Source organism: Saimiri boliviensis, chromosome 1 (genome assembly GCF_048565385.1).
Source record: "Saimiri boliviensis isolate mSaiBol1 chromosome 1, mSaiBol1.pri, whole genome shotgun sequence".
NCBI classification, from domain to species: domain Eukaryota; kingdom Metazoa; phylum Chordata; class Mammalia; order Primates; family Cebidae; genus Saimiri; species Saimiri boliviensis.
In genome coordinates, this window is record NC_133449.1 from 113,196,645 (window position 1) to 113,222,297 (window position 25,653).

Below are 25,653 nucleotides of genomic sequence, written 5' to 3' on the forward strand. Positions count from 1 at the left end.
ATATTGTATGATGTGGTGTTACGCTGTGTGTTTAGTACTGCTTATTTTAGGAGAGCTACAAGTGTCATCGATTTTTGGATGCGTTATGCTGTTTACTAATAAATTTTCTACTAATCATGCATAGGCGATTTTAAATTACTTTGTTTGGTATAAAGCACATTCATTCTGTGCTTTTAGGGAAATAATGACAAATGGGTGAGTACTAAATCAGCTGAAATGCAGGGCCTAGCAACTTAAAAAGCAAAACACTACTGTCTGGCCTAAATGTAAGCATATGAACACATAGATATAAGTAACTTGCACAGAATGAAAGGTTCTATGGGCAGAAGAGCAAATGACAGGGAGAATATGTCATCATTTATACCTAAGAACCATCTGCAGACGCAAGTCTTCTATCAGCCTTTTGCGTAGTATTTTGGTTCTCCTGTTTTTGCTGTAGAGCCAGAGGACTAAAACAAAAGAAAAGTGCTCACATGATATTGTTTTGAATACACGATTCCAGGGCCACTGAGAGGGTTCCCTCCCCCGCCTTTGGAAATATATCTTCAGACCTAACAAATGATAAAATCAGTTCTTACAACTTTTGTTTTTCTCCACAGTGTGACCATGGCAATATGTTACAACATAAAGCACAGGTGAGCTCTTTGAAACCTGTCTTCTTATTCCAGCTCATCACTTTGTGTCATATGCAACACGCTGTCAGGTCCTAACTCTAGACATTATAAGCTGTAGAGTGCTTATTTTACAGTGCTACAGTAAATCGTTTGTGGGTTTTTTGGTTCGTAAAAATCTTTTAAATTATTAAGGGTTCCAAAGTGTATTTGTTTATGTCTTTGTTTGCAATTCATTTGGAAAGAAGCAGTAAAAAGATGCCCTAGCCTCATGCAAATATACAGTAGGAAAGAGGCGTATTTATAAAGCTATCAGGTTACTGTGGGTATTCTTTAACCCCACCAAAACTCCAGAAGTGCTAACTGATTAAAATAGCTATAAGAGGATTGTACATATCAATGAATTCGTTCACTAATAGTCACTGAGCTTTCTTGTACAATAAATGGATCTGTCCCCTTACTGGCTGTTACAATATTATGCATTGGCTACTTGGTTTACTTAGAGTGTCAAAAACTCACTTTCATTAGTATCACCACCATTATAAAAATGTCTTCAAATATGGAGATGCCTTCAAGCTCACAGTAGTACGTATGAGTTTTCAAAGTTGAGATTTTCAGCTTGAAAGTTTTAGCTTTATTATAGAGAAATACTTGTTATTTTCCTTGAAATGACAGACTCACTTGACTTAATTTTATGGATAACAGTCAGTTATACTTTCAGATACAAATGGTGTACTGTGAAAAATTGGCTTGTTCAGCTCACAATTTAATCACAAGTGCTTTTCTTTAACATGACCATACTTCAGTATGCAGAAGCGCTTTATGTGAACTTTCTACTGAGGATACTAAAAAGAGAGGCCAAGATTTAGTAACATCATTAATTTTTACTGTTTCATCAAGGACATTCTTCAGTGAAACATGCTCTTTGATACAAACTGCAAGGGGCCGTGAAGAGTGGAACGAATACTGGTATAATTCGGTAGCACTGCCCTTATTCATACTGAGAAACCATCAGTTTTACCCACGTTTGCTTTTAAACAGTCATTACAAGTGTTGAACAGGAAGAAAGCAATCAATGTCTTAATACTTTTTAAAAGTAATAAATTATTTGTGTGTTTTATTTTCAATCAGCTTCTCAGGTTAAATTAGTATTCTTGTAAGAACAGTTTGGGCCATACATGGTGGTTGACACCTGTAATCCCAGCTATTTAGGAGGCCAAGGTGGGAGAATTATTTTGAATTGGGTGTTTGAGACCAGCCGGGGCAATGTGGCAAGACCCCATCTATCAAAAAAGACAAAAAACCAAAAAGAAAAGATCAGCTGGGCATGGTGGTATGGACATTTTGTCCCAGCTACTTGGGAGGCTGAGGCAGGAGGATTGCTTGAGCCCACGGAGTCAAGCCTGCAGTGAGTCAGGTTTGTACCACTGTGCTCCATCCTGGGGGAAAGAGCAAAACCCTATAATAACAACAACAACAACCAGTTCTGACATCATGGGTCTCCTAGGGAATCTCAGGGGTCCACCGACCACATTAGGAAAACCACTGGTTTCCTAAATAATCACATAATGTGTTAGTTTGTAAAGTTCATTAAAGACTGCCTTCTTTTAAAATGAAAAGGCAATTAAGTGTGTAGCTCAAACTACTTCAGCAAACATATAGTATAATAAAGAAAGATTTGGGAAATCTTAATGGATTCTAAAAAGTTCTAAAATCCTTATTGCCAACAACTACTGCTTCCTAAAATGTTCCTGTGTTCCACTCCACCATGAGGTTAGAGGAGTAAAAATAGACATAGCTTCTTACCATTGCCTGTTAGCGGGAGTCAGTATTTAAAGGCAAGTCTGGCTCATCAATGTAGAAAAGACTTCCCAGTTCAGAACGTGATGTGTTGATGAATAACAGGTCAAGAAACCCTCTGAAGGCCAGGATCCAGGAGAAAAACTGGCAACAACTGTTTTGGTGAACAAATTTTACCAAAGCAAACAAGAAGTATCTCCCTCCGCCCTCCATGCCCTACTCCCAGCAGATACTTTACTAAGATATTAACCATTTGTGAATTAATCTCTTAAATGCACATTCTTCTTTTATAGATATGCAAATAGATCTCTGGCTGTTTTTGATGAGCCAATACATCCACTTTCAGTAAGTGTCACTTTCTCTGAGGTTCTGTTTATGTCTTATGAAGTTGTGTTGATTTCATGATGAAGTCAAAATCATCCACCATTAAGTCTTCACTAAGTTGTGTCTAATCATCTTATGTAAGGAGTGTTGTAAATTGGTCACACTGGAGTAAGAGCTGACGTACAGCTTTGTTTAATTTTTGCACTAAGGGGAATAAACATACCATCCAAATAACAAAATGTGTCATTTTAAAAGATAAGTTTTTATAGCAGCAAACAATAAGAATATTTGTAAGTAGTCCTAACAAATATGAACGAACTCTGTGAATGGAATTAGAAAACAATTTAAAGTTAAATTTGTTTAAGTGCTATCAAAACTTAAAAACTTGCTGCTTCAGGCATATGATAGCCACAGGGCCACCTTAGCACCTATGGTTACACAAAACCAAAAATATTTTAAGATCCTGCCGTTTATATTTTTAGAACTAAAAGACATATTATCCCAGCAAGATTATTCTAAGGGACATGTGGGCACCAATTTTAACATCCCCATCTTAAGAGTACTTAAGAAGTTTTCTTGAATGAATATGTATATTGACTTTCTTCTTCTTTCAGCAAGAAAATATTCCAGGAAAATCCTTTGAGGATGATCCCACACGCAACTGCATTTTCAGTTATTTCTGTGCTCTTTCTAAAGTCACAAAACTAACAGCTCCAGGTGCAATCGTAGCATTGGTAAGCTATTTCTTATTTATAAAGCATCTTTAGTAACTGGTCTCCTACACAGCGTATGACCGTGTTTCTAAATAAAAGTTCCTAAAGTTATCATCAGATCTTTTAAGAGAAACCTATGCAAACAAAGTAAATACACATATTAGAGTTTAATCATCGTCATGTTTTAAAATGATGCCATTGCTTTTCTTATCACAGAATAATTGCTACTGAAAGCAGCAGGAGAGACTTCTGGTTTCTCCCTCAACAGATTCCAATGTAGGTCTAAGCTGAGTTCCAGGCTGTATTTCCCCACAGTTCTGACCTGGAGCTGCTGCTCTGAATGCTTTGTTGTTCCTGTTGACCTCTTGTGCCTGTTCGGGAAATTGCCCAGGAATGTGGAACTACTAAGACTTGGACGTGGGCTTTGCTAGTTAGCCTGCCAAGCCATAGCTGTGTCCTTACCTCTACATGGTTCTCCCAGAATTCCTGTGGTGAGACTCATTCAGAATATAAAGTCCTGTTCAGATGGCTGGGATGGTTTGACCCTCCCCACACTAACCATGTGGTAGAGGAATGTCAACTACATGGCCTGGAGAGAAAGGATACTTAGAGCAGTACCCTCTCCTTCAGCATCCAGCTAGAGCTTAGGGGTGAAGGCCTCCACTGGGCACCTGCATAGAAACCTCTCCATGAGCACTGGATCAGATGCAGGCCATTTCATGGAGCTGCAGCCATTGGGAATGCCCAGCACATGCTGGGGGGAAGCAGGAGTGGTACTTCCAGATGGAGAGAGAGAGAGCTGAGGCAGGAGGGAAAGCTGGATTGAAAGAAGGGGGACTTCACTGTATACAGGCTAAATTTGGAGTGCCTGTGAGATAGCAGAGTGACGTGTGCAGTCATTATTTGAATCTATGGAACTGGAACATGAATCTGAGCAGTGCAGTTATCATTTGGATGTATGGGACTGGAGCATGAATCTGAGCTGGCGGTAAGGAATGAAGAGTAAGAGTAGCTGCTCAAGGCGAGGCACAATGGCTTACACCTGTTATCCCAGCTCTTTGGGAGACCAAGTCAGGCGATCACCTGAGGTCAGGAGTTCGAGGTCAGCCTGGCCAACACTGTGAAACCCTGTCTCTTCTAAAAAATACAAAAAATTACCTGGGCATGGTGGTGGACACCTGTAATCCCAGCTACTTGGGAGGCTGAGGAAGGAGAATCTTTGGAACCTGGGAGGCAGAGCTTGCAGTGAGCCAAGATTGCACCACTGCCCTCCACCCTGCACAACAACAGCAACACCCTGGGGAAAAAAAAGAGAAAAAGAGTAGTTGCTCCAATGCAAAGAAACTGTTTAGAATGAAAGTGGACAAGCCGGACATGGTGGGACACACCTATAGTCACAGCTACTCAGGAAAAGGGAAAAAAGAGAAGATGGACAAAATATAGCTCTGTAAAGACCACCAGCATGTGAGGGGCAAGCCCTCAGAAAAGAGCCAGAGTACGAGGAGGAAGAGCAGGAAAATGTGATAAGAACAAAGGGTTCGCGATAGGAAAGGCTGGGGTCACAGTGCTACAGGCTGCCAAGAAGGTCCCCATTCCATAAACACCCATGGGATGCCAACCCTGTGTCACTCTTCTAAATGCTGGGGTAGAGAAGAGGACAGGTCGAGCACAGTCCTTGTCTTTATGAGGCATTTGTTTTAATGAGGAAAGCAGTTCTTTTTTTAGGTAATGGCAAATAGCAAAATGATGAAGCACGATTCAGAGACAGTGATGGGAGGGGCTCGCTGTTTCTGATAGAATGATCAGGAAGAGCCTCTCTAGAGAGGTCACATCTGAGCGGTGACCTGACTATAAAGCGAGGATGATAAGGAATGCTGGCATTATAGGCAGTGGGCTGAGTGCCAAGACAGAGACAGGAACACATTTCACGTGTGTTCAAGGAACAGACAGCAGGGAGCCCGCCTGTGAGAGAAATGAAGGAAAGAATGGAAAAGATGCGGCCGCACAGGCGGAGCCGTCGCTCACAGGGCCCTTTGGCTTGCAGACCGGGGACGAAGTCGAGGTATTATTCCAATTTGATGCGGGGACTAATGGTAGATCTTGAGCAGGGGAGTGCAGCGTTCTTAATTTAGAGGTTATCCCAAGTGCTTGGGAGAGAGCAGTCCATAGTTGGGAGGGGGGTTGGGGCAGAGAAGAGGACTAAGTAGCAACTAGGCTGTTACAGGTGAGCCGTGGCACGTGGCGGCCCAGAACCTGAAGCAGGCAGCCTGCCAGTGAAGGTAGCCATGGAGGGATTAAGCACGGATTAGAGGAGGGTAACTCACATGTAACTATTAGTCTCCAGGAGCTGGGCCAATGGCAATTTCCTGGACAAGATTAGGGCCAGGTTGGGGAGTGGAGCCTTGGGGTGAAGGGCTCTGGTTTGTGGTTGTGAAGGCTCCAGGGACCTCAGCAAGAGGAGTCTCAGGTGAGTGATGGGGTTGGGGGGGTGGTTAAGGTGAGATGGGAGGCAAGGAGCTGGCACCAGGGCATGACACTGTGAGCAAATGAGAGGATGTCATGGGGGAGCTGGGGAGAGCAGGATGGGAACAGGCAACACATTTGTATTGGTGAAAATCTCTGGCAGAGAGAGAGAAAGTCTTCAAGAAGAGGTGATTTGGGGAACAGTGTTCTGCAAAAGTGGATAGGATCCATCATGCTGGTAGAAGAGTCAATGTTAAAAGAGAAACTTTCTCACTGACCCAGGAGGGCAAGTGGTATCGATGAGTGTCAGCGGGTCACTGGCTTACCAGTAAAGGTGACAGGAAGTTGAGGGCTTGCCAGTGCTGTTTCAGTGCTCTCTCATGAGTCCTGTGGAGTTGAACACTAGGAGGGAGGGTTATTCCTTGGAAAACCGACAGTGCAGGGTTTTAGAGAAAGGGAGCAGGATCTCTCATAAGAACATGTCATGTTCAAGGGCCATATGATTTGGAAAACACAGTTGACTTTGGAGAACATTGCCAGATCTGAGCCACCAATCTGATAATGTTCAACAATAAATGAACTCTCTTAAAATAAACTGTTTTTCTTTCACCTTGATTCAAAGACCTCAAGTAGCATAGAGTCATACTCTTCTACAGAGCACCCTCTGAGGTAGCAACATCTCACAGCTTACCTCTGTAACCTTCCCTCAGCTGGTCCTTCTGCTAGTTCTTTATAGGATAGAGATTGGACAGATAGACAATCATTTCTGAGATTATCTCACAAACTGCTTGGCGGGTTTACAGCCACCCCAAGGATAGAGAGGCTGGCAGCTCTCTCTGCCTTCAAACCGCCAGAATTGACTGAATGCAGATACTGGAGGACAAGAAATAAGTTTTTGTGAAGTGATTGTGGAGACATGGAAAGTAGGGGCTGTGAGCAGGACCCTCCATTCCTTCACATGCGTTCCTCATCAAGGCTCTGGATACAGGGACTGTTTCTCAGCAACAGAGACATGCCCTTGTCATGCTGTCTGCCCGGCAGCACTGGGAGGCACTCTTGACCTGCAGTTCCTAAGCCTGTGTCCCAAAAGCGGGTGAGTTGTTGTGAAAAGGAGAAGACAGCAGTGTTCTCATTATGACTTGGGTTCTACACGTTCTAGCATGGCACACCTGTAAAATTCCTATCTACCTGCCAGCCAGGTGTGACGCTGCACGCGGATGGCACTGTAGTGTTTCCTGAACAACCTTAATCTGCACCAGGCCTGTGTTTGTGCTGCCTTTCATGAGTGTGAAGGTGCTGAAGGTGCCTTTCTTCATGCTCACATCCCTGTGAATGAAATTGGCATGAAAATTTCTGTGGGCAGAGTATGCTGCAGAAGTATCTGACTATGACGGGGACTGGGCCTCTTGCTTTGTCTGAGCAAACTCTCTGCAGAACATGAGAATAAAAGGCACTTAACGTTCTGGCCAAAACCAGAAGTCTTTCATTCTTAAATGTTATCAGCACACTGAAACAGAACTGAAATCAAAGACAAGTGCTCTCTTTTGCAGGTGTACATTGAACGCCTTTTAACGAATGCTAACATCGATCTTTGTCCTACTAATTGGAAACAAATTGTCTACGGAGCCATGCTTCTGGCCTCCAAGTTTTGGGGAAATCGTCGTCACTGGAGTGCGGATGACAGCCAGAATCCCAAGGATGTTGCAGCTGAGACAATGTGAGTTTCTAAGGTTTTGGCAAACTTTGTCATCATTTTCCATGCCTCATTTGCTCTCCAAGTTATCAGTGTAAGAAATATCTTTATAGGTTTCCTTGTACAGATAAAGGAAGTAGGCATAAGACCACAGACTTCAATCTATCCAGCTTTAGTATAACAGTTTATATTTTCCAGCATTAAAGGGTAAGTCTTGAAGTGTTATTGTTGTAATAACTGGCTGCTAAACTGTTTTTCCGATTGTTTTTTGGAAAACCTCTTACAAGTGTGCTGTCAGAATGACACAGTGCAGTAAATATCTTTATAGCTTTTTAGAAGCCACCTGCCAGTTTCAGTCCCCTTTGAAGGGGTAAACATCAGGCCTTTGAAATAACTGGCCACTTTTCAGGTGTTAAGGCCTCGGGACTATGCAGAACTTACAGCTTTAACCTAAGTCACCCATTGTGTATTTGCTTTTGCTGGTCCTTGTCTCCCCCTTTAATCTGAAGATCTGCTTTTATAGGAACCTTGAGATATGATGTTAAATAGCTACAGATTTCTCTGCCCTGGCTCCTCCCCATTAACCTTGCATGTGTTTGGAAATCGGTCTGATGAGTTAGAAGCTTGCACGTTCACCTCCCGCAGTGTGAGAAGCATTTCTGGGGCATCACGCCATGCCCACCACACTCACAGGCTCCCTAGGTACTCAGACATTCACAGAAGCAGGCTCGGGGCCAGTAGTTGTTTATGAGAGTGTGGAAGCTGTGCAGGGTCATGTAGTTCCTCCCAGATGCACCAACATGGCACTGCAACACAGCTTCCCCAGGGTTCCCTTCCCATTTGGCCTTATGACTGCTGTGAAGTGAAGGGCCCTGAAGCAGACAGGCAGGGTGAGCAAGGGGGCATTTCCAGCAGAGCTGCCCTGGGTGCCCGCTGGACAGTGAGGACAGCTGTGTCAGCCGCATCTGGTGCAAGACAATGGAGCAGCTCTTGTTTACGTTGACCGGCAGAAAAGACAATGCCAGGCAGTGGCACAAGTTAGTTTTGTGATCCATCTTTGCCCGTGACTCCACAGAGGAGGACTGCTATTCAGAATCACCTCAGTGTATGGCTGCAATTGAAGATACAGTTTATATTGTAGATACACTGCAGTGTGTATGTATCTACATTCAATCCCTTGTGCACAGGAGTTCAGACCTGCTGGGTAACACAGTGAATCCTGTCCGTACAAAAAATTTTTTAAAAAATTAGCCAAGTGTGTTGGCAGGTTCTGTAGTAGTCCCAGCTACTTGGGAGTCTGACGTGGAAGAATTGCCTGAGCCTGGTAACTTTAGGCTGTAGTGAGCTGTGATCACGTGACTGCACTTCAGTCCTGGGTGAGGGAACCAGACTCTCTCTAAGAAACAAACAAACAAACATTTTTGTCACCACTTTGCTAATAGTATAAACCAAGTGATAATTGTGATATTTGGGGGAGCCATTTTAGCAAAGAGTATGACAGCAAATGAATTTGAAACAAATGGAAGTACTTTGATAGCTGCAAATGCTAAAGGGAGTTTAATCATAGTCATCCACTGCAAACTGTTCCCTAAAAGGAAGCAAGATTTGTGACTGCCTGATTTCTCCTTCTCTGCTGCCTAGCCAGAGCTGATTTATCAGTACGGGATAATTGCAATAGAGAAAGTGTTTAATTCATGCAGAGATAGATGTACAGGAGACCAGAGTTTGACTATTACTGAAATTAGTCTCTCTGAAAACTCTGGGATGGTTTTTTAAAAGAGTAATTTGGTGGGTAGTTTTTAAAAGAGTAATTTGGTGGGTAGGGGGTCAGAAAGTGGGGAGTGCTGACAGATCAGGACAGCGATGAAATCATAGGGCAACGTTGAAGCTGTCCTCCTGCATTGAGTTGGCTGCTGGGTTGGGGCCAGAAAACCATATGAGCCACGTTGATTTGTTAGGGTGGTGTCACCTGATCCCAGTACAACGTCTGCAAAATATCTCAAGCACTGATTTTAGGTTTTACAATAGTGAAGTTATTCCCAGGATCAATATGGGCAGGTTCAAATTCTTGCAGCCTTCAGCCTCATGACTCCTAAGCCACAATTTCTAATCTTGTGGCTAATTTATTCGTTGTGGAAAGGTCATCTATCTAGTTCCCAGGTGGGAAAGGGGTTTGTTTTGGGAAAGGGTTGTTACCATCTTTGGTTTCAAAGTTAAACTACAAACTACATTCCTTCCAAAGTTAGTTTGGCCTCTGTGTAGGAAAGAACAAGGACAGCTTGGAGGTTAGAAGTGAGATGAAGTCACATCAATCCTCTTTCACTGTCATCATTTTCTCAGTTACAGTTTTTGCAAAGGTGGTTTCAAATTTGTAATCATGAACACTTAGTTCTGCCATTTTGGCAGCTGAATTGTTCTCAAAACCTGCAGCTAAGCTGCCTGGGGCTCTGATTTCCAGTCACAAGATCAGAGAGCATGCAGGGATAAGTGCAGGTTTCCACAGAAGTGAGCTCCAGAAGCAGTGGAGGCAGAGGCCAGCCCCAAGAAGACAGGTTCCAAACAGAGCTGTTTGTGTGTGAACGGAGATACACCGGGAGCTGTGGTCTGAACAGGCTGCTTCTGTTTGTGATCTTGGGAAGCTGAAAAGCATTACGTCCAAGCATTTAATAGACATGTGTCTCACCCTACTCCTCTTGACTATTTGCAATGATCCCATTTTGAGTGTCAGCTTAACAGATAAACAACTGCTGTCCCTCAGATTTTTCTTAAAACGTTCCAACATCGATGTGTCTCCCCGAAATATATATCTTTTCTAGAGAGTTAAACTGAGTAGCCTCTATGCAGAAATGCTGTGTTGTAAAGGGTATGCTGTTCAGTCAACTAGCTGTTTAAAAACCCAGAAATCGCCCGGGTGCGGTGGCTCAAGCCTGTAATCACAGCAATTTGGGAGGCCGAGGCGGATGGATCCCCCTCGGGTGGATCCCGAGGTCAAGACATCAAGACCATCCTGGTCAACAAGGTGAAACCCCGTCTCTACTAAAAATACAAAAAATTAGCTGGGCATGGTGACGCGTGCCTGTGATCCCAGCTACTCAGGAGGCTGAGGCAGGAGATTTGCCTGAACCCGGGAGGCGAAAGTTGCGGTGAGCTGATTGCGCCATTGCACTCCAGCCTGGGTAACAAGAGAGAAACTCCACATAAAAAGAAAAAAAAAAAAAAACAGAAATCTTAGAAGATGAATCGGCTGTTCACAGAATACTTTTCTTCAGTGATTAAACCTCTATGAATAGCTACGTTAATTCTGGGAAGTGCCATTAATTTCTGTAGTAAGTCACGACCTGATTACCTGTCTATTCAAATATTGTTTCATTTACATTTCTATAGACCTATGGATACGTGAACAGGATATTAATTTTAGAAGTAGGTTCAGTTGGATTTTACGTTCAGCAAATGAGATCCCCACATCTTGACTTAGAGTCTAACTGCCCTCCACTTTCTAGCATTTGCTTACTTGGCCAATGGGTAAAATGTTAACCTTCAAACCAAGAAACCAAATGTATTGTTCAGATATTGATCATTTTTAAGCAATTAACTCATTACAGGGCTTTGAAAGCAGCCAGAATGACTCTAACTGTGTACCTATTAATTTAGCTTTGGTGAGGGCAGCTGGATTATCATGAGGCAGACGACGGCTCCCAGTGCTTTCCTCTCCCATTGCCTCCAACTCCCCCACATTCTGTTCTGTCCAGGGGTGACAGATGCCGAGTTCTTCAGGGTTGCATTCCCAACTCAGGAGCAACACTGCATGTGTTAAGGCCAGGGCCCTACTATAAATCACATTATAATATGAGTTTAGCCAAAATGACTCTCCTTGACTTTTCTGCCTTTCAAATTGGAAATGTTATTCTTCCCCAGTCTCTTCCTAATATTAAGGTGAGCAGAAACTTGCATTATGCCTCCTTGACCCAGCCTGGTGTGCTGGAGCAGAGGGAAGGGGATTCTTTTTGCCATAAAATGTATCTTGCTTATGTATTTATTTGGGATGAATTCTCCTTGTAGCCTTACAGTTTTTCATCCTCCGAGGCAATAGGGTGGCTCTCCATGGGTCCCCTTGTTGCCATGGTGATGCGCCCCATCTTCCTGTTGGTGCTTCTCTACTTCAGCAACTCCCTTCCTGTTATTGTCCTGGGAAATATGCCTGGAGCTTCTTCAGAGCTAAGAAATGGTACCCATCATTCCTGTCATCTCATCACTATTGCGGGGTTTGTGAGTGAGCTTGGAGTCTGAGTTGCTCAGCTGCCCTAAGGGAACTGTGAAGAATAAGCCCCGAGGCAGCAGCAGGAGTGCAGAAGAGGCTTCCACCTCTCCCTCATCCCAAACTTGGGCTGCTGGGATGCAGAGGAGACCCCAAGCAGCTGTGCCTTGTTTGGACATTAGTGTAAGGACCCAACCACTCAGCCTTTATTTGTTTCAAAACAGAACTTTGAGCATCCTAGTAGCTCAGAATATTTTTAAAGATAACCCACTTGACTAAAATTGCCCTGTGTTCGCTTTATTGTGTTTCTCCTCCCACAGGAGTAAGATGGAGAAGAGTTTTTTGGAGCTACTTGAGTTTAATATTCATGTGTCTGCCAGTGTTTATACAAAATATTACTTTGACCTGCGTGCCTTGGCATACGACCATGACCTGTGTTTTCTATTTAGTTTTCTTCGCAAAGATAAAGCAGAGAGATTGAAGGTAAGGCTGTGAAGTCACTTAGTGGAGTTTCCCATTGGCCGCAAAAGCCAACATCTGTGACAAAATCATATTAAGTAGTGATTAGGAAAATGAAAGCCTTAAAATTAACAGACCAAAGTGCTTATTTTTTTGGCATCATATTTCAAGGCTTTTACACATTATACAAGAATCATCATCATTATTTTTATTATTAATATTATTATTATTATTATTATTTTAGGAGAAGGAGTTTCGCTCTTGTTGCCCAGGCTGGAGTGCAATGGTGCGATCTCAGCTCATTGCAACCTCTGAATCCTGGGTCCAAGGGATTCCCCTACTTTGCCTCCTGAGTAGCTGGGATTATGTGCAGTCACCATGATGCCCGGACATTTTGTATTCTCATTAAAGACAGGATTTCTCCATGTTGGTCAGGCAGGTCTCGATCCCTGACCTCAGCTGATCTGTCCACCTTGGCCTCCCAAAGTGCTGGGATTACAGGGATGAGCCCCTGCACCAGGCCATGGATCTGTATTTTAAAACGTTATTGATATTCTCACTGCTTTGACCATAATTCAGAATAATTTTTGTTAAATTTAATCTGTTCTTAATGAGTTTCTTTTTATTTTCTACCTGCATTTTTCTTTTTATTTTAATGTGTTCTTAATGAGTTTCTTTTTATTTCATGAATAAATGCAGTTGTATTCCTAATTATATCTAAATAGACAATGCACTTACTGCTCTTGGCTGTCTTTTACTTCAGCAATTTGCAATGTCGTGTCCTTGTCTATTCTGTATATCTCGGTGCAGTCCCAGGAGCTTATCAGACAAAGCAGTAGTGGCTGAGAGACTTGTGCTTAGACTGTATAAGGTGCCTGTGTTTCAAGTACTAGGTGTAGGAACGACATGAGCTTTCAGTGAAAATGGCTTCATGGGACAATGTAAGATTTATGGTTTATGACTCTTGGTGAGTACACAGGGAAATTCCACCTGAGACAGACACATTTAAAACTGGCATTGTCTCTGGTGTCTCGGTGGTACTTTGGAATAATACATTTCTCTACCACAATGTGCAAGTAAAGCAGCACCTTGTGGTGCTTCAATCATTAGACTTCTTGTGTGTTCTCAAGCAGCCCAGCACGAACCTGCCTCATTAAAATCTGCTTGGAGTGTGTAGTAACTACTAAGGATTCGGTAGAATTTGAATCACTGAGTAAGTTGATTGTTTGGCACAAGTGTATGTTGATTATGCTGAAGGAACAAGTGCACAGGTAACAGATAATATTGTTACAAGCTTGTCACAATACTCTGAAAATATTTTGGAGCCCTATTTTATTTTTTATGTGACAGTATCACCAAGCAATGAGCCCAACTTTCAACCTATAAAGTAAGTTTGTCTTGCCTCTGGCAATCTTTTCATAGCTCTTAAAGGAGACTACCTTAGTGAATGGGCAGGGAGTTGCATCCTCAGAACCTGGCACTGTAAAACTCAGCCAAAGCAGCTACAAGGGAACCCTCCAAAGGAATCTGTATGTGTAGCTTCTCATCAATGATGCCTTTTTAAAAATGTTGGAGCCTTTTAAAAAATTGTACCCATTTTCTCTTTAATTGACTTTCCTAGGCTATGTCACCACCATGTGAATACAAAGACTTGCACAAAGATGTCGCCACTATGAGAAGGGCCGCCAGCATGGATTTCATCGCTATTCGGCATTCTAATGCCATCTTACCTTAAAGACAGAAATTACCATTATAAGATCCTGGACTCGTCAACTGTAAAGACTACAAAATAGCACTTCTATTGCTGAAAAAGTCCAGGAAAATTAGGATCTTCTTTTTTTATGTTTTTTTTTTTAAATTTTTTTTGTTGTCGTTGTTGCTATTTTTGATTTTGTTGTTGTTGATTAGGATTTTCATAGAGCACAGATTTCTTCAGATAACCATACTGTGAAGCTGGGTGATGGTGGCATGAACAGTGGGTGCCAGGTGCTACCTGAACTTCTTGTTCCACTGAGTCCAGATGGCATTCCTAGGGCACTACCTTCTTGAACAACTCTTGGGGAAGACTACTGTCACATGGACACACCACATCCCAGTGCAGAGTCAACAGTCACCCACAGTTCCAAGCAGGTGACAATCTGAACTGAGCTGGAATTCAAAAAACTATAGAATTCGCCCCAGATTTGTGAGAGTGCCTGGGTTTGGATCTCTGTCCACAGAGGCACTGAATGCACGATGGCCCGAAACAACAAGTGTGGGAAGATAAAATGCATGGGGACAAGGCTGTCATTACTCCAAGTTCCATGGGGGCTCAGGCCTGTTCATCTCGTCTTTGAAAGGAATCTGTACATGTGAAATGAGGCTCCCACCTCATGGTAATAAAGGGAGAGATGAAATCAGCTCATCATCCCCCAGGCCCATACTGGTCATACCAAAACACAGAGTCTTGCTGTGTTGCCAGGCTGGAGCACAGTGGCGAGATCTCCAGTCCCTGCAACCTCTACCTCCCGGGTTCAAATGACTCTCCTGCCTCAGCCTCCTAAGTAGCTTGGACTACTGGCATGAACCACCAACCCAGCTAATTTATATATTCTTAGTAGAGACAGGGTTTCATCATGGCGGCCAGGATAGTTTTGATCCCTTGACCTCGTGATCTGCCTGCCTCAGCCTCCCAAACTGCTGGGATTACAGGTGGGAGTCACTGTGCCCAGCCTCTTGCATTTACGTTCACAATAAAGTGGTTTGGAATATCCCACTGTTGATTTGTGATTTCCTCCTCCAAACATAGTCTGTGGCTCTGTATACATAACTGAAAATTTTCATGTATCGAAATTTTGTGTCTGAAGATGAAATATTAAATGAAACATGTTAAAATGTTTCATGCAAAGCCTTCGGTGCTTGTAGCGTCTACTCTTTGGTGAATACACAAATTCATCTATTTTAAATATTAACATTTGTATTAGATGTGATAATGATATTTTCTTTCTCAGCTTCACTTGTTAGATAGTTACGTATGTTCTTTCATAATTAATGATATTGTATCTGATATTTGATGTAAAAAACTCCTAGAATATTTGGAATTGATACTTGAAATTAAACAGCAAAATGAGAACTGCTGAAACCTAGTGATAATGTACTTATGATGGGTTTATTATCTATGATCTCTTTCACTGTTAATTTTTAAAGTTTCCGTGGAAAACTGTACTAAGAACTTAAAATTGTCTATAAAACCCTTCGTGCCCTGCGCTTTAGCTTCAATGCATAATGAATAAAGGAAAATGGATTTTCCTTCAGGAATTCTGCTGGACTCTTCCTTTCTTTTCCCTTTAACCTGGGGGCAGCGTCTTCAGATCACCATGGGGTGAGGTGACCATGAATGGCATCCCTAGAACTGCCGCTGGGAGGAGTGTGTATGTGGAGATGGGTTTCGTGGTCACGTTTCTTCCTCGGGTCTTTCTGGTTGTGATGGTGGCTTTGAGGATGGTTTCTGAGGATCCTCTCCAGGGGATTCCTCCACCTTTGGTGTCTCCCTTGGGGGAAGGCCCGAGAATATCTGGAGTGGGATTCCTAGGGTCACCCCTGTGTGACAGAGGTGCCTTGTGCGGGTCCAGAAAGCCGCGTTTTGGGGGCGGTGGAGCCTCATCTCCCCTGTAGGGTGGGCGGGATGTCTGAGGGAGTGCTGGAGGAAAGCCCTGTGTATCGTGGTCGCTGTGCAGTCTCAGTACAGCCCTAGACCTGGGGAAGTCATGATGGAGACTCAGAGGTGCTTGGGGCAGGGAAGGGGGTGGCCTAGGCAGTCACCAAGGTGTGACAGCATCGCTGATGCCAGGAGGCAGTTTGGGGAGGGGTCTTTGAAGGGGAATAATTGTGGAGTCTCCACAGGCGGGGAACGTGTGAGGGTGCTCCAAGGCTGGAGGTCAATGCGGGGGTGGGTGGAAATAACCTAGGGAAGCTCTCAGGAGAGTAATGGGCCCTACAAGCGTTGGGGTGGAAGGAAGGGGCCTAAACAGGTCCTGTTTTGCAGGGCCCTTCTGCAGGGTGTCTGAGAGATGGATCTCTGGGGCTCCTGAAGTCACCGATACCCTGGGTGGGGTGTTTTCCAGGGTCAGACCTTTCCAGGTCCTGGAGCAAGGAAATGAAACTGGCTTCTTCCTCCCCACCACCTGGTTGCTGCTTGGCAAACAACCTTCGGGGAGTGCCAAGGCTCCTGGCATTCCCTGACAGGCCACAGAAGCGGCTCAGGGCTGGGCTCAGATCAAGGGGTCCTCTTAGATATTTATATTTGATGTTGAAAGTGACATGGGAATAAAGGCTTCATCTGCGCTTTTGTTTCTAGTCTCAAACTCCATTTTGCTGTGTCATCTTCAGCAACATTTCCCTCTTTGGGCCTCATATTTCCTATATATTTTGTGGGAAATCTGGAGTTTGGAACATGAGTTTCCTGTCTCAGGACTCAGTATAACATCTATAAATGGCTGGTAGGACATGAACCAGACTTTATTTATTTATTTATTTATTTATTTATTCATTTATTTATTTATTTAGAAATGAAGTTTAGCTCTTGTTCCGTTGCCCAGGCTGGAGTGCAGTGGCAGAATCTCAGCTCACTGCAACCTCCATCTGCCGGGTTCAATAGATTCTCCTGCCTCAGCCTCCCAAGTAGCTGAGATTACAAGCACATGCCACCACCCTCCAGTTATTTTTTATCTTTATTTTTATTGTTTGTATTTTTAGTAGACACGGGTTTCACCATGTTGGCCAGGCTGGTCTCAAACTCCTGACCTCAGGTGATCCACCCACCTCAGTCTCCCAAAGTGCTGGGATTACAGACGTGAGCCACCACTGCCAACGAAGGCATGAACCAGATCCATGACACTCAAAATGTGCTCCACTAGCCAGCACTCACCTCACCTGGGAGCTTATTAAAAATACAGAAGAATCAGGTGAGGTGGCTCACCCTTGCAATCCCAGCACTTTGGGAGGCCAAGGTGGCCGAATCACTTGCGGTCAGGAGTTCAACATAGGCCTAGCCAACATGGAGAAATCCCATCTCTACTAAAAATATAAAAAAATCTTAGCCAGGTATGATGGCCGGCGCCTGTAATCCCAGCTACTGAAGAGGCTGAGGCAGCAGAATCTCTTGAACTCGGGAGGGAGCCACAGAGTGAGACTCCACCTCAAATCAATAAATATTTTTAAAAATTAAAAATAGCAAAAAAATAAGAAAAATAAATAAAAAATAGCTTTCTTGTCGTGGCCTGCACACTGTGGGCTCGTGGGTCTCTGAGACCTGAACATTGAGTGTTTTCACACCCCAGGGGCTTCATCTAGCAGCTCTGCAGCTGTCACCATGCCACAGAATGAATATATTGAATTAAACTCGTAACGCTATGGATACCATTTGGATGACAATGAGAAAAAGAGAAAGAAGGAAAGTCCTGAGGCTCATCAACGTTCAAAGAAGGCAAAGAAAATGATTGGTCTGAAAGCTAAGCTTTACCATAAACAGTGCCGTGCTGAGAAAATACAAATGAAAAAGACTATCAAGAGGCATGAAAAGAGAAACACCAAACAGAAGAATGATGAAAAGACTCCACAGGGAGCAGTATCTGCCTATCTGCTGGACAGAGCGGGGCAACCTCAAGCTAAAGCACTTTCCAGTATGATTAAACAGAAACGAAAAGAGAAGGAGGGAAAATGGGAAGTCCCTCTGCCTAAAGTATGTGCCCAGGGAGAAACAGAAGCATTGAAAGTTATTCGAGGGCCAGGCATGGTGGCTCAGGCCTGTAATCCCAGCACTTTGGAAGGCCCAGTGGGTGGTTCACAAGTTCAGGAGTTCAAGACCAGACTGGCCAACATGGTGAAACCCCATCTCTCCTAAAAATACAAAAATTAGCTGGGTGTGGTGGCAGGCGCCTGTAATCCCAACTACTTGGAAGGCTAGGCAGAGAAGTGCTTGAACGCGGGAAGCGGAGGTCGCAGTGAGCCAAGATGGTGCCACTGCACTTCAGACTGGGTGACAGAGCAAGACTCTGTCTCAAAAAAAATTAAAATTAAGGAAAGAAACAGTGGGATTATCCTGGGAGTACAATGGAAAGAAACCCTAATACCACAGCTATACAGCAGACCTAAAAGCAATCAGTCTTCATTAGACGTCAAAGAACTCTATGAAAACTATTCTAAAGACGAATGTAGATACCATAAACTATATGGTTAAAAACTTAAAAGTACAAGCTCTGAGGTAAAGCAATGCATTTTTTTAATCAAAAGGCAAAAAGAACCCACAAAAATCAACTATATAAAAGCCATGTTCCATAAAGGAACGTATAGCACTTTTACACAATTAGCATGTAAGAAATGATGCATGATGCTTGCTTTTCTTCTTATAATTTTTGTATTTTTAGTATAGATAAGCTTTCACCATGTTGGCCGGGTTGGTCCTGAACTCCTGACCTCAAGTGATCCACCTGCCTCAGCCTCTCAAAGTGCTAGGATTACAGGTGTGAGTCACCGCACCTGGCTGGCAAATAAAGAACAAGCTTTCTGAGTAACACAAGCAAACCTCCCACAGTTAATTCAGAGTTGAGGACCACGTACACTGCCGAATTCACGCTCAATCACTTTAGATTCATGAAAGGTACAGGTGATAATCATGTCTCCTTTGTTTTTTCCTTAACTAAAATCGAACCTGTCATTTATGAACTTCTTTTCTTATCAGCCTTTGCCTATTAACTTATATTAAAGAATAATCTGGGCTACGCACAGTGCCTCACGCTTGTAATCCCAGCACTTTGGAAGACCGAACAGGGGTGGATCACGAGGTTGGGAGTTTGCGACCAGCCTGATCAACATGATGAAACTCCGTTTCTACTAAAAATACAAAAAATGAGCAGGGCATGGTGGCGCGTGCCTGTAATCCCAGCTACTCAGGAGGCTGGGGCAGGAGAATTGCTTGAACCCGGGAGGCCGGGGTTGCAGTGAGCCAAGGTCACGCCACTGCACTCCAGCCTGGGCGACAGAGTGAGACTCCGTCTCTAAAAAAAAAAAAAAAAGAACAATTCGAAAAGTAAGTTGAGGTTTAATTTCTTTCCCTTTTTTCTTCTTTCCTTCTCGCAATAAAAAATCGGGAGGTTGTTATTTGACTATACTTACCAAAACCTTATAGTCACTGAAAATTATAAGTTAAAATACTAATAAGCAATCATAATTTCCTATTGTTTCAACTATTTTTTCTTACCTTTACAGGAACTCTACATTTTAAATATTATTAAATTTTAAATTATACATTTTATGAACTAGTATGTCATTTAGAAATTCACTTTCGCTTCTATAGTTATTATTAAAAATTTATTTTTCAAATTTTTTATTTTTCTAAATTTTTAGTAGAGATGGGGTTTCACCATGTTGGCCAGGCTGGCCCTGAACTCCTGACCTCAAGTGATCCACCTGCCTCAGCCTGTCAAAGTGCTGGGATTACAGGCATGAGTCACCACGCCTGGTGACTGGCGAGGTCACTGCTCACTGCAGCCTCCGCTTCCCAGGCTCAAGCAGTCTTCCCACCTCAGCATCCCAAGCAGACGGGACAACAGGCACGCACCACTGAGGCAGCAAAACAGGATCTGGAGGCGGGGAACATAAAGTCGATCTCACACTTGGGCTGTAACAGGAAATATCCTCTCCACAGAGAACAGGCCAAGTAAATGGCTCTGTAACCTTACCGTTTCTCTGAAAACGTGGGCGATGTCTCCACTTGCCCGGGGTGCATTCCAAGGGAGTTCTGCCATATTCTGCGAGCAACTGGGGTCCGATCTAAACTTCTCATGGGAAAAGTACTGCGGTCCTGGGATGAAGTTACGTAGGAGTAAGGGGGAAAACCACCTCGCCGAAATGACCGGTGAAACTGTCCTACAGCCCCTGGTCCGTGCGGCTCGGGCCGGGAATCTGCGGCGCAGGTGGCGGCTCCTGGTGCTGCAGCGGGCTCGGGGCGGCGGCCGAGGCGGCGGAGGCGGAGGCCAAGGTGATGCGCAGCCGCTGGAAACCGCTGGAAGCCGCTGGACGGGAGGCAGGGCACCTCCAGGCCGGCCGCCAGCTTGGCCTCGTTGGCGCCAGTCCGGCGCTGGAGGTGCACGAGCAGCTGCGGCTGGCCGCGGCGGAAGTGCGGGCTGCGGAAGTGGTGGAGGGGCCGGTCCCGCCGTCCCGCCGCCCCCCGGCCCCGGCCCCGACCCGGCCTCGGCCCGCCCTGCACCACCTTGTGGAAGCCGGAGACGTTGAGCTGGCGGACGACGCTGGTGAAGTTGGTGGTTTTGAAGAGCCCGGGCTCGGCCCCGGCCCCGCGGCCCCGCCGCCGCCCCGCGGCCCGGGCGGGCTGAGCAGCTCCACCTCGAAGAGCGGCTGGTGGATGAGCAGCCCCTCGCCGCGGCCGTCCCAGCGGGTGGACCGTTACCACGGGCTGTTCACCAGACGCCACCGTTCGGCGGGGAAGTTGTTGGGCTTGATGGGGATGGAGAGCGGCGCCTCCTGCATCGCCCCGCCCGGCCCGGACCTCGCGCCCACCCACCCAGCCTACCTCTCCCTCCCCGTGCTCGATTCCCGCCCCCGACCCCCGCCGCGGCCTTCGCCTCGCCCTGTCGGCTCCTGCCTGCCCGGCCGCCGCGGACCCCATGAATGTCTTTTGACAAGTGTCCGTTCTTGTCTTTTGTCCATTTTTTAATGGAGTTGTTTGTTTTCTGATTAAAATTGTGTTAATTTCTTTATAGATTCTGGATGACACTTTTGTCAGGTGCATCGTTTCTAAAATTTTTCTCCCATTCTGCAGGTTGTCTGCTTACTCTGTTGACAGTTTCTTTTGCTGAGCACAATCTCTTTAGCTTCCTTAGGTCCCATGCGTCTATGTTTTCGTTGCGATAGCTTTTGGAGACTTAGTCTGGAAATATTTGCTATGGTTTATGTCCAGAATGGTATGTCCTGGACGGTTTTTGTTTAGGATTTTCATAGTTTTAGATTTTGTAATGTAGGTCCTTAATTCATCTTAAATTGATTTTTTCTATGATAAAAGGAGTGGTCCAGTTTGAATCTTCTGCATATGGCTAGCCAGCATAGTTTGAAAAGTTGGGTAGTGTGTTGCCTCTAGCTGTATTCTTTTTGTTTAAGATATCTTTGGCTATTCGGACTGTTTTTCGGATTTACATAAATTTTAAAATACTTTCTTTTCTCATTCTGTGACAAATGACTTGGTAGTTTGATATAATAGTATTGAATCTGTAAATTACTTTGGACAGTAAGGCCATTTTGACATTATTTCTTCCCATTTACGAGCATAGAATGTTTTTCCATTGGTTTGTATCATCTCTGGTCTCTTTCTCTTTCGTTCTTTCTTTCCTTCCTTCCTTCCTTCCTTCATTCAACTTTCCTTCCTTCCTCCCTCTCTCTTTCTTCCTTCTTTCCTTTCTTTTTTCTCTTTCTTTCCTTCTTTCTTTATTTCTTCTTTCCTTCTTTCTTTTCTTTCTTGTTTCCTTCTTTCTTTTCTGTTTCTTTCTTTCTGATGGAGTTTCACTCTTTTTCCCCAGGCTGCATGGAGTGCAATGGCATGATCTCAACTCACTGCAACGTTCACCTCCCAGGTTCAAGTGATTCTCCTGCCTCAGCCTCTCGCGTGGCTGGGTTTACAGGTATGCACCACCACACCTGGCTAACTTTGTATTTTTAGTAGACATGGCGTTTCTCCAGGTTGGCCAGGCTGGTCTCGAACTCCTGACCTCAGGTGATCTGCCTGCCCCGGCCTCCCAGAGTGCTGGGATTACAGACAAGAGCTCCGGTGCCCAGCCATCATCTCCGATTTCTTACGGCAATGTTTTATGATTCTCACTGTAGAGATCTTTCACCTCCATGGTTAGTTGTATTCCTAGGTATTTCATTCTTCTTGTGGCTGTTACGAGTGGGGGTGCAGAATGGATTTGGCTCTCAGCTTGGACATTGTTGGTGTATAGAAATGCCACTGAGGAATACCATTTAAGAATTGCCACCTAGTTTTTGACAGTGGTTGAACTAATTTACTCTCCCACCTGCAGGATATACATGTTCCTTTTTCTCCATAACCTTGGAGAGAAAAAATGCCACTTTTTGTACAATGCTTTTGTATCCTGAGACTTGATATTCAACTGAAATTATGTATCTGTTCTAGGAGCCTTTGGGCAGGGAATGAAGGGATTTCTAGGTATGGAATCATATTGTTACACTGTTTGTGAAAAAAGATATTTCACTTCCTCTCTCCTGGTTGGATGGCTTTTCTTTCTTTCTCTTGCCTGCTTGCTCTGGCCAGGACTTCTGGTACTGTGTTGAATAGGATGACAATCGACATCCTTGTCTTGTTCTGGTTCTCTGGGGAATGGTTCCAGCTTTTGCCCATTCACTATGATGGTGGCTGTGTGTTTGTTATAGATGGCTCTTACTATTTGGTGCTATGTTTCTTCAATGCCTAGTGTTTTGAGGATTTTTAACATGATAGATGCTGAATTTTATGGAAAGCCTTTCTGCATCCTTTGACATGACCATCTGGATTTTGCTTTTAGTTCTCTTTATGTGGAGAATCACATTTATTGATTTGCATATGCTGAACCAGCCTTGCAGGAATAAAGCTTCCTTGATCATGGTAGATTAACTTTTTGATGTGTTGCTGATTTCGTTTCTCAGTATATCGTCGAGGTTTTTCTTTTCTGTTTTTGAGACAGAGTCTCAGTCTTGTCGTTAGACTGGAGTGCAGTGGCACAATCTCTGCTCACTGCAACCTCCACCTCCCAGGGTCAAGTAATTCTCCTGCCTCGGCCTCCCGAGTAGATGGGACTACAGGTGTGCGCCACCACACCCAGCTAATTTTCTGGTGTTTTAGTAGAGATGGGGTTTCACCATGTTGGCCAGGATGGTCTTGATCTTCTGACCTCGTGATCCACCTGCGTTGGCCTCCCAAAGTACTGGGATGACAGCTGTGAGCCAACCCGTCTGGCCTTTATTGAGATTTTATCATCGATGTTCATTAGGATAATGGCCTGAGATCTTCTTTCTTCATTGTATATTTGCCAGGTTTTGGTATCAGTATAATGTTGGCCTTGTAGAAGGAGTTAGGGAAGAGTTTCTTCTCACTGTTTGAACAGTTCCAGCAGAAATGATATCAACTCTTTTTTATACATCTGGTAAAATTCAGATGTGAACCCATTTAGCCCTGGGACTTTTTTTTTTTGGTTGATAAACGGTTACTGCCTTGATTTCAGAGCTCATTATTGGTCTTTTTTGGGATTCAATCTCTTTTTCATTGTGTCTTGGTAGGGTGCATATGTCCTAGGAATTTATTAAATTTTTCTCCATTTTATGTGCATACAGGTGTGCATAATATACTCTGATGTTGTTTGTATGTCTTTGGGGTTAGTGGCGATATCCCTTTTGTTGTTTTTAATTGTATTTATTTGGATACTCTCTCTTTTCTTTATTAGGTTAGTTAGTAGTCTATTTTATTAATTTTTTGAAAAACAAGCTCCTGGATTCCTTGATATTTTGAATGGTTTGTAACATCTCAATTTCAAAAGGAGACTGAAAAGTTAAGGCAATTATAATCAAAAAGAACAAAAGTGGGGGCATCACATTACCTGACTTCAGATTATACTACAGTAACGAAAACAGCATGGTACTGGTACAGAAACAGACACATAGGCCAATAGAAAAGAATTCAGAGCCCAGAAATCAGGCTGCATGCCTACAAACATCTGATCTTTGACAAAACTGATGAAACAAGCAATGGAGAAATTCTTTTCTATTCAATAGAGAGTGCTGGGATAAGTGGCTAGCCATATGCAGAAGATTCAAAGTGGACCCCTTCCTTACAGCATTTACAAAAATTAACTCAAGAGGGAATAAAGACTTAAATGTAAAACTCAAAACTGTAAAAATCCTGGAATACAATGTAGGCGATACCATTCTCAACATAGACAGAGGCAAAGATTTTATGATGAAGATACCAAAAGGAAAAATTGACAAATGGGATCTAATTAAACTAAAAACCTCAGTACAGCAAAAGAAACTATTAACAGAATAAACAGACAGCCTACAGAATAAGAGAAAATTTTTTGCAAACCACAGCTGACAAAAGTCTAATGTTCAGCATCTATAAGAAACTTAAACAAATTTATAAGAAAAAACAAACATTATAAAGTGAAAAGAGGTCATGAACAGACACTTTTCAAGAGAAGACATACTTGTGGCCAACAAGCATAGGAGAAAAAGCCCAATGTCAGTGACCATTAGAGAAATGCAAATCAAAATCACAATGAGATGCTATCTCACACCAGTTAGAATGCCTATTACTAAAAAGTCAAAAAATAACAGATGCTGCAATATTTTAGAGAAAAAGGAATACCTATGTCCTGTTGGTGGGAGGATAAATTAGTTCAACCATTGATGAAAACTGTGTGACAATTTCTCAACGACCTAAAAGCAGAACTACCATTCGACTTAGGAATCGCCTTGCTGGGTATATACCCCACGGAATAGAAATCATTCTGTGGTAAAGACACATGCACGTGTATATTCATTACAGCACTATTCACAATAGGAAAGGTGAAATCAATCTAAATGCCTCTCAATGGTAGACTGAATAAAGAATATTTGGTATGTATATATTATGGAATAGTATGCAGTTAGGAAAAAGAATAATACTATGTCCTTTGCAAAAACCTAGATGGAGCTGAAGGTCTTTATCCTTAGCAAACTAACACAGAAACAGAAAACCAAACAGCACATGTTGTCAATTATAAGTGGGAGCTAAATGATGTGAAGACATATAGAAGAAAAACACACTCTAGTCCTTACTTGAGGGTAGAGACTGGAAGGAGGGAGAGGATCGGGAAAAATACCTACTGGCTACTAGGCTAGAAACTGTAGAAAATTAAGGTTGAGCTCCAAAACTGTTTTCCATGGTGTCGAGATGTAACTTTCCCATGTCATACTACGTGCTGTTTCCCATGTTTTCATACGGTGATGGATGGGGGTGTTGCAAGCATTGGGAAAAGAAAACTGAGATGTCTTAATGTTTCTGTGTTTCAGCAGTTGAATGTTTTTATTATTGATCTGTGTTTTTCTTTGTGTGCTTATTTGGTTAGTATTTCATATCACGTAGTGCTCTGTCTTCTCCAAAAAACATGTGTATTTATCTTAGGAAAGAAATGTAAAGTGTGGTAAATACGATGGGTCATGAAGGTGCAGTGACACTGACTCCATCCTACCTTCAGGGATAAGCCAACCCTGAATGTGAAAAGAGACGCTATTTTTATTGCATAGTACCACACAGGG

The 25,653-nt window shown here is 43.5% G+C and overlaps 3 protein-coding genes across 3 annotated transcripts in view; 1 reads left to right on the top strand and 2 right to left on the bottom strand.

Annotated features, from left to right (window-relative positions):
- The window catches only part of LOC141581415 (uncharacterized), a 578,148-nt gene that overhangs the window by 158,621 nt on the left and 393,874 nt on the right, over nucleotides 1-25,653 (bottom strand). The gene's annotated exons all lie outside the window — the stretch shown is intronic.
- LOC141581708 (heat shock factor protein 5-like) lies at nucleotides 1,223-20,980 on the bottom strand. The gene is made up of 2 exons (XM_074387971.1): nucleotides 20,037-20,980; nucleotides 1,223-2,565 (listed from the first exon to the last, which is right to left on the bottom strand). The coding sequence occupies exons 1-2, from the start codon at nucleotides 20,978-20,980 to the stop codon at nucleotides 2,427-2,429; spliced, it is 1,083 nt and encodes a 360-aa protein (XP_074244072.1). The 3' UTR covers nucleotides 1,223-2,426.
- Nucleotides 6,950-15,588, top strand: LOC141582545 (cyclin-Y-like protein 1B). The gene is made up of 3 exons (XM_074391024.1): nucleotides 6,950-7,628; nucleotides 12,180-12,342; nucleotides 13,940-15,588. The coding sequence occupies exons 1-3, from the start codon at nucleotides 7,540-7,542 to the stop codon at nucleotides 14,051-14,053; spliced, it is 366 nt and encodes a 121-aa protein (XP_074247125.1). The 5' UTR covers nucleotides 6,950-7,539; the 3' UTR covers nucleotides 14,054-15,588.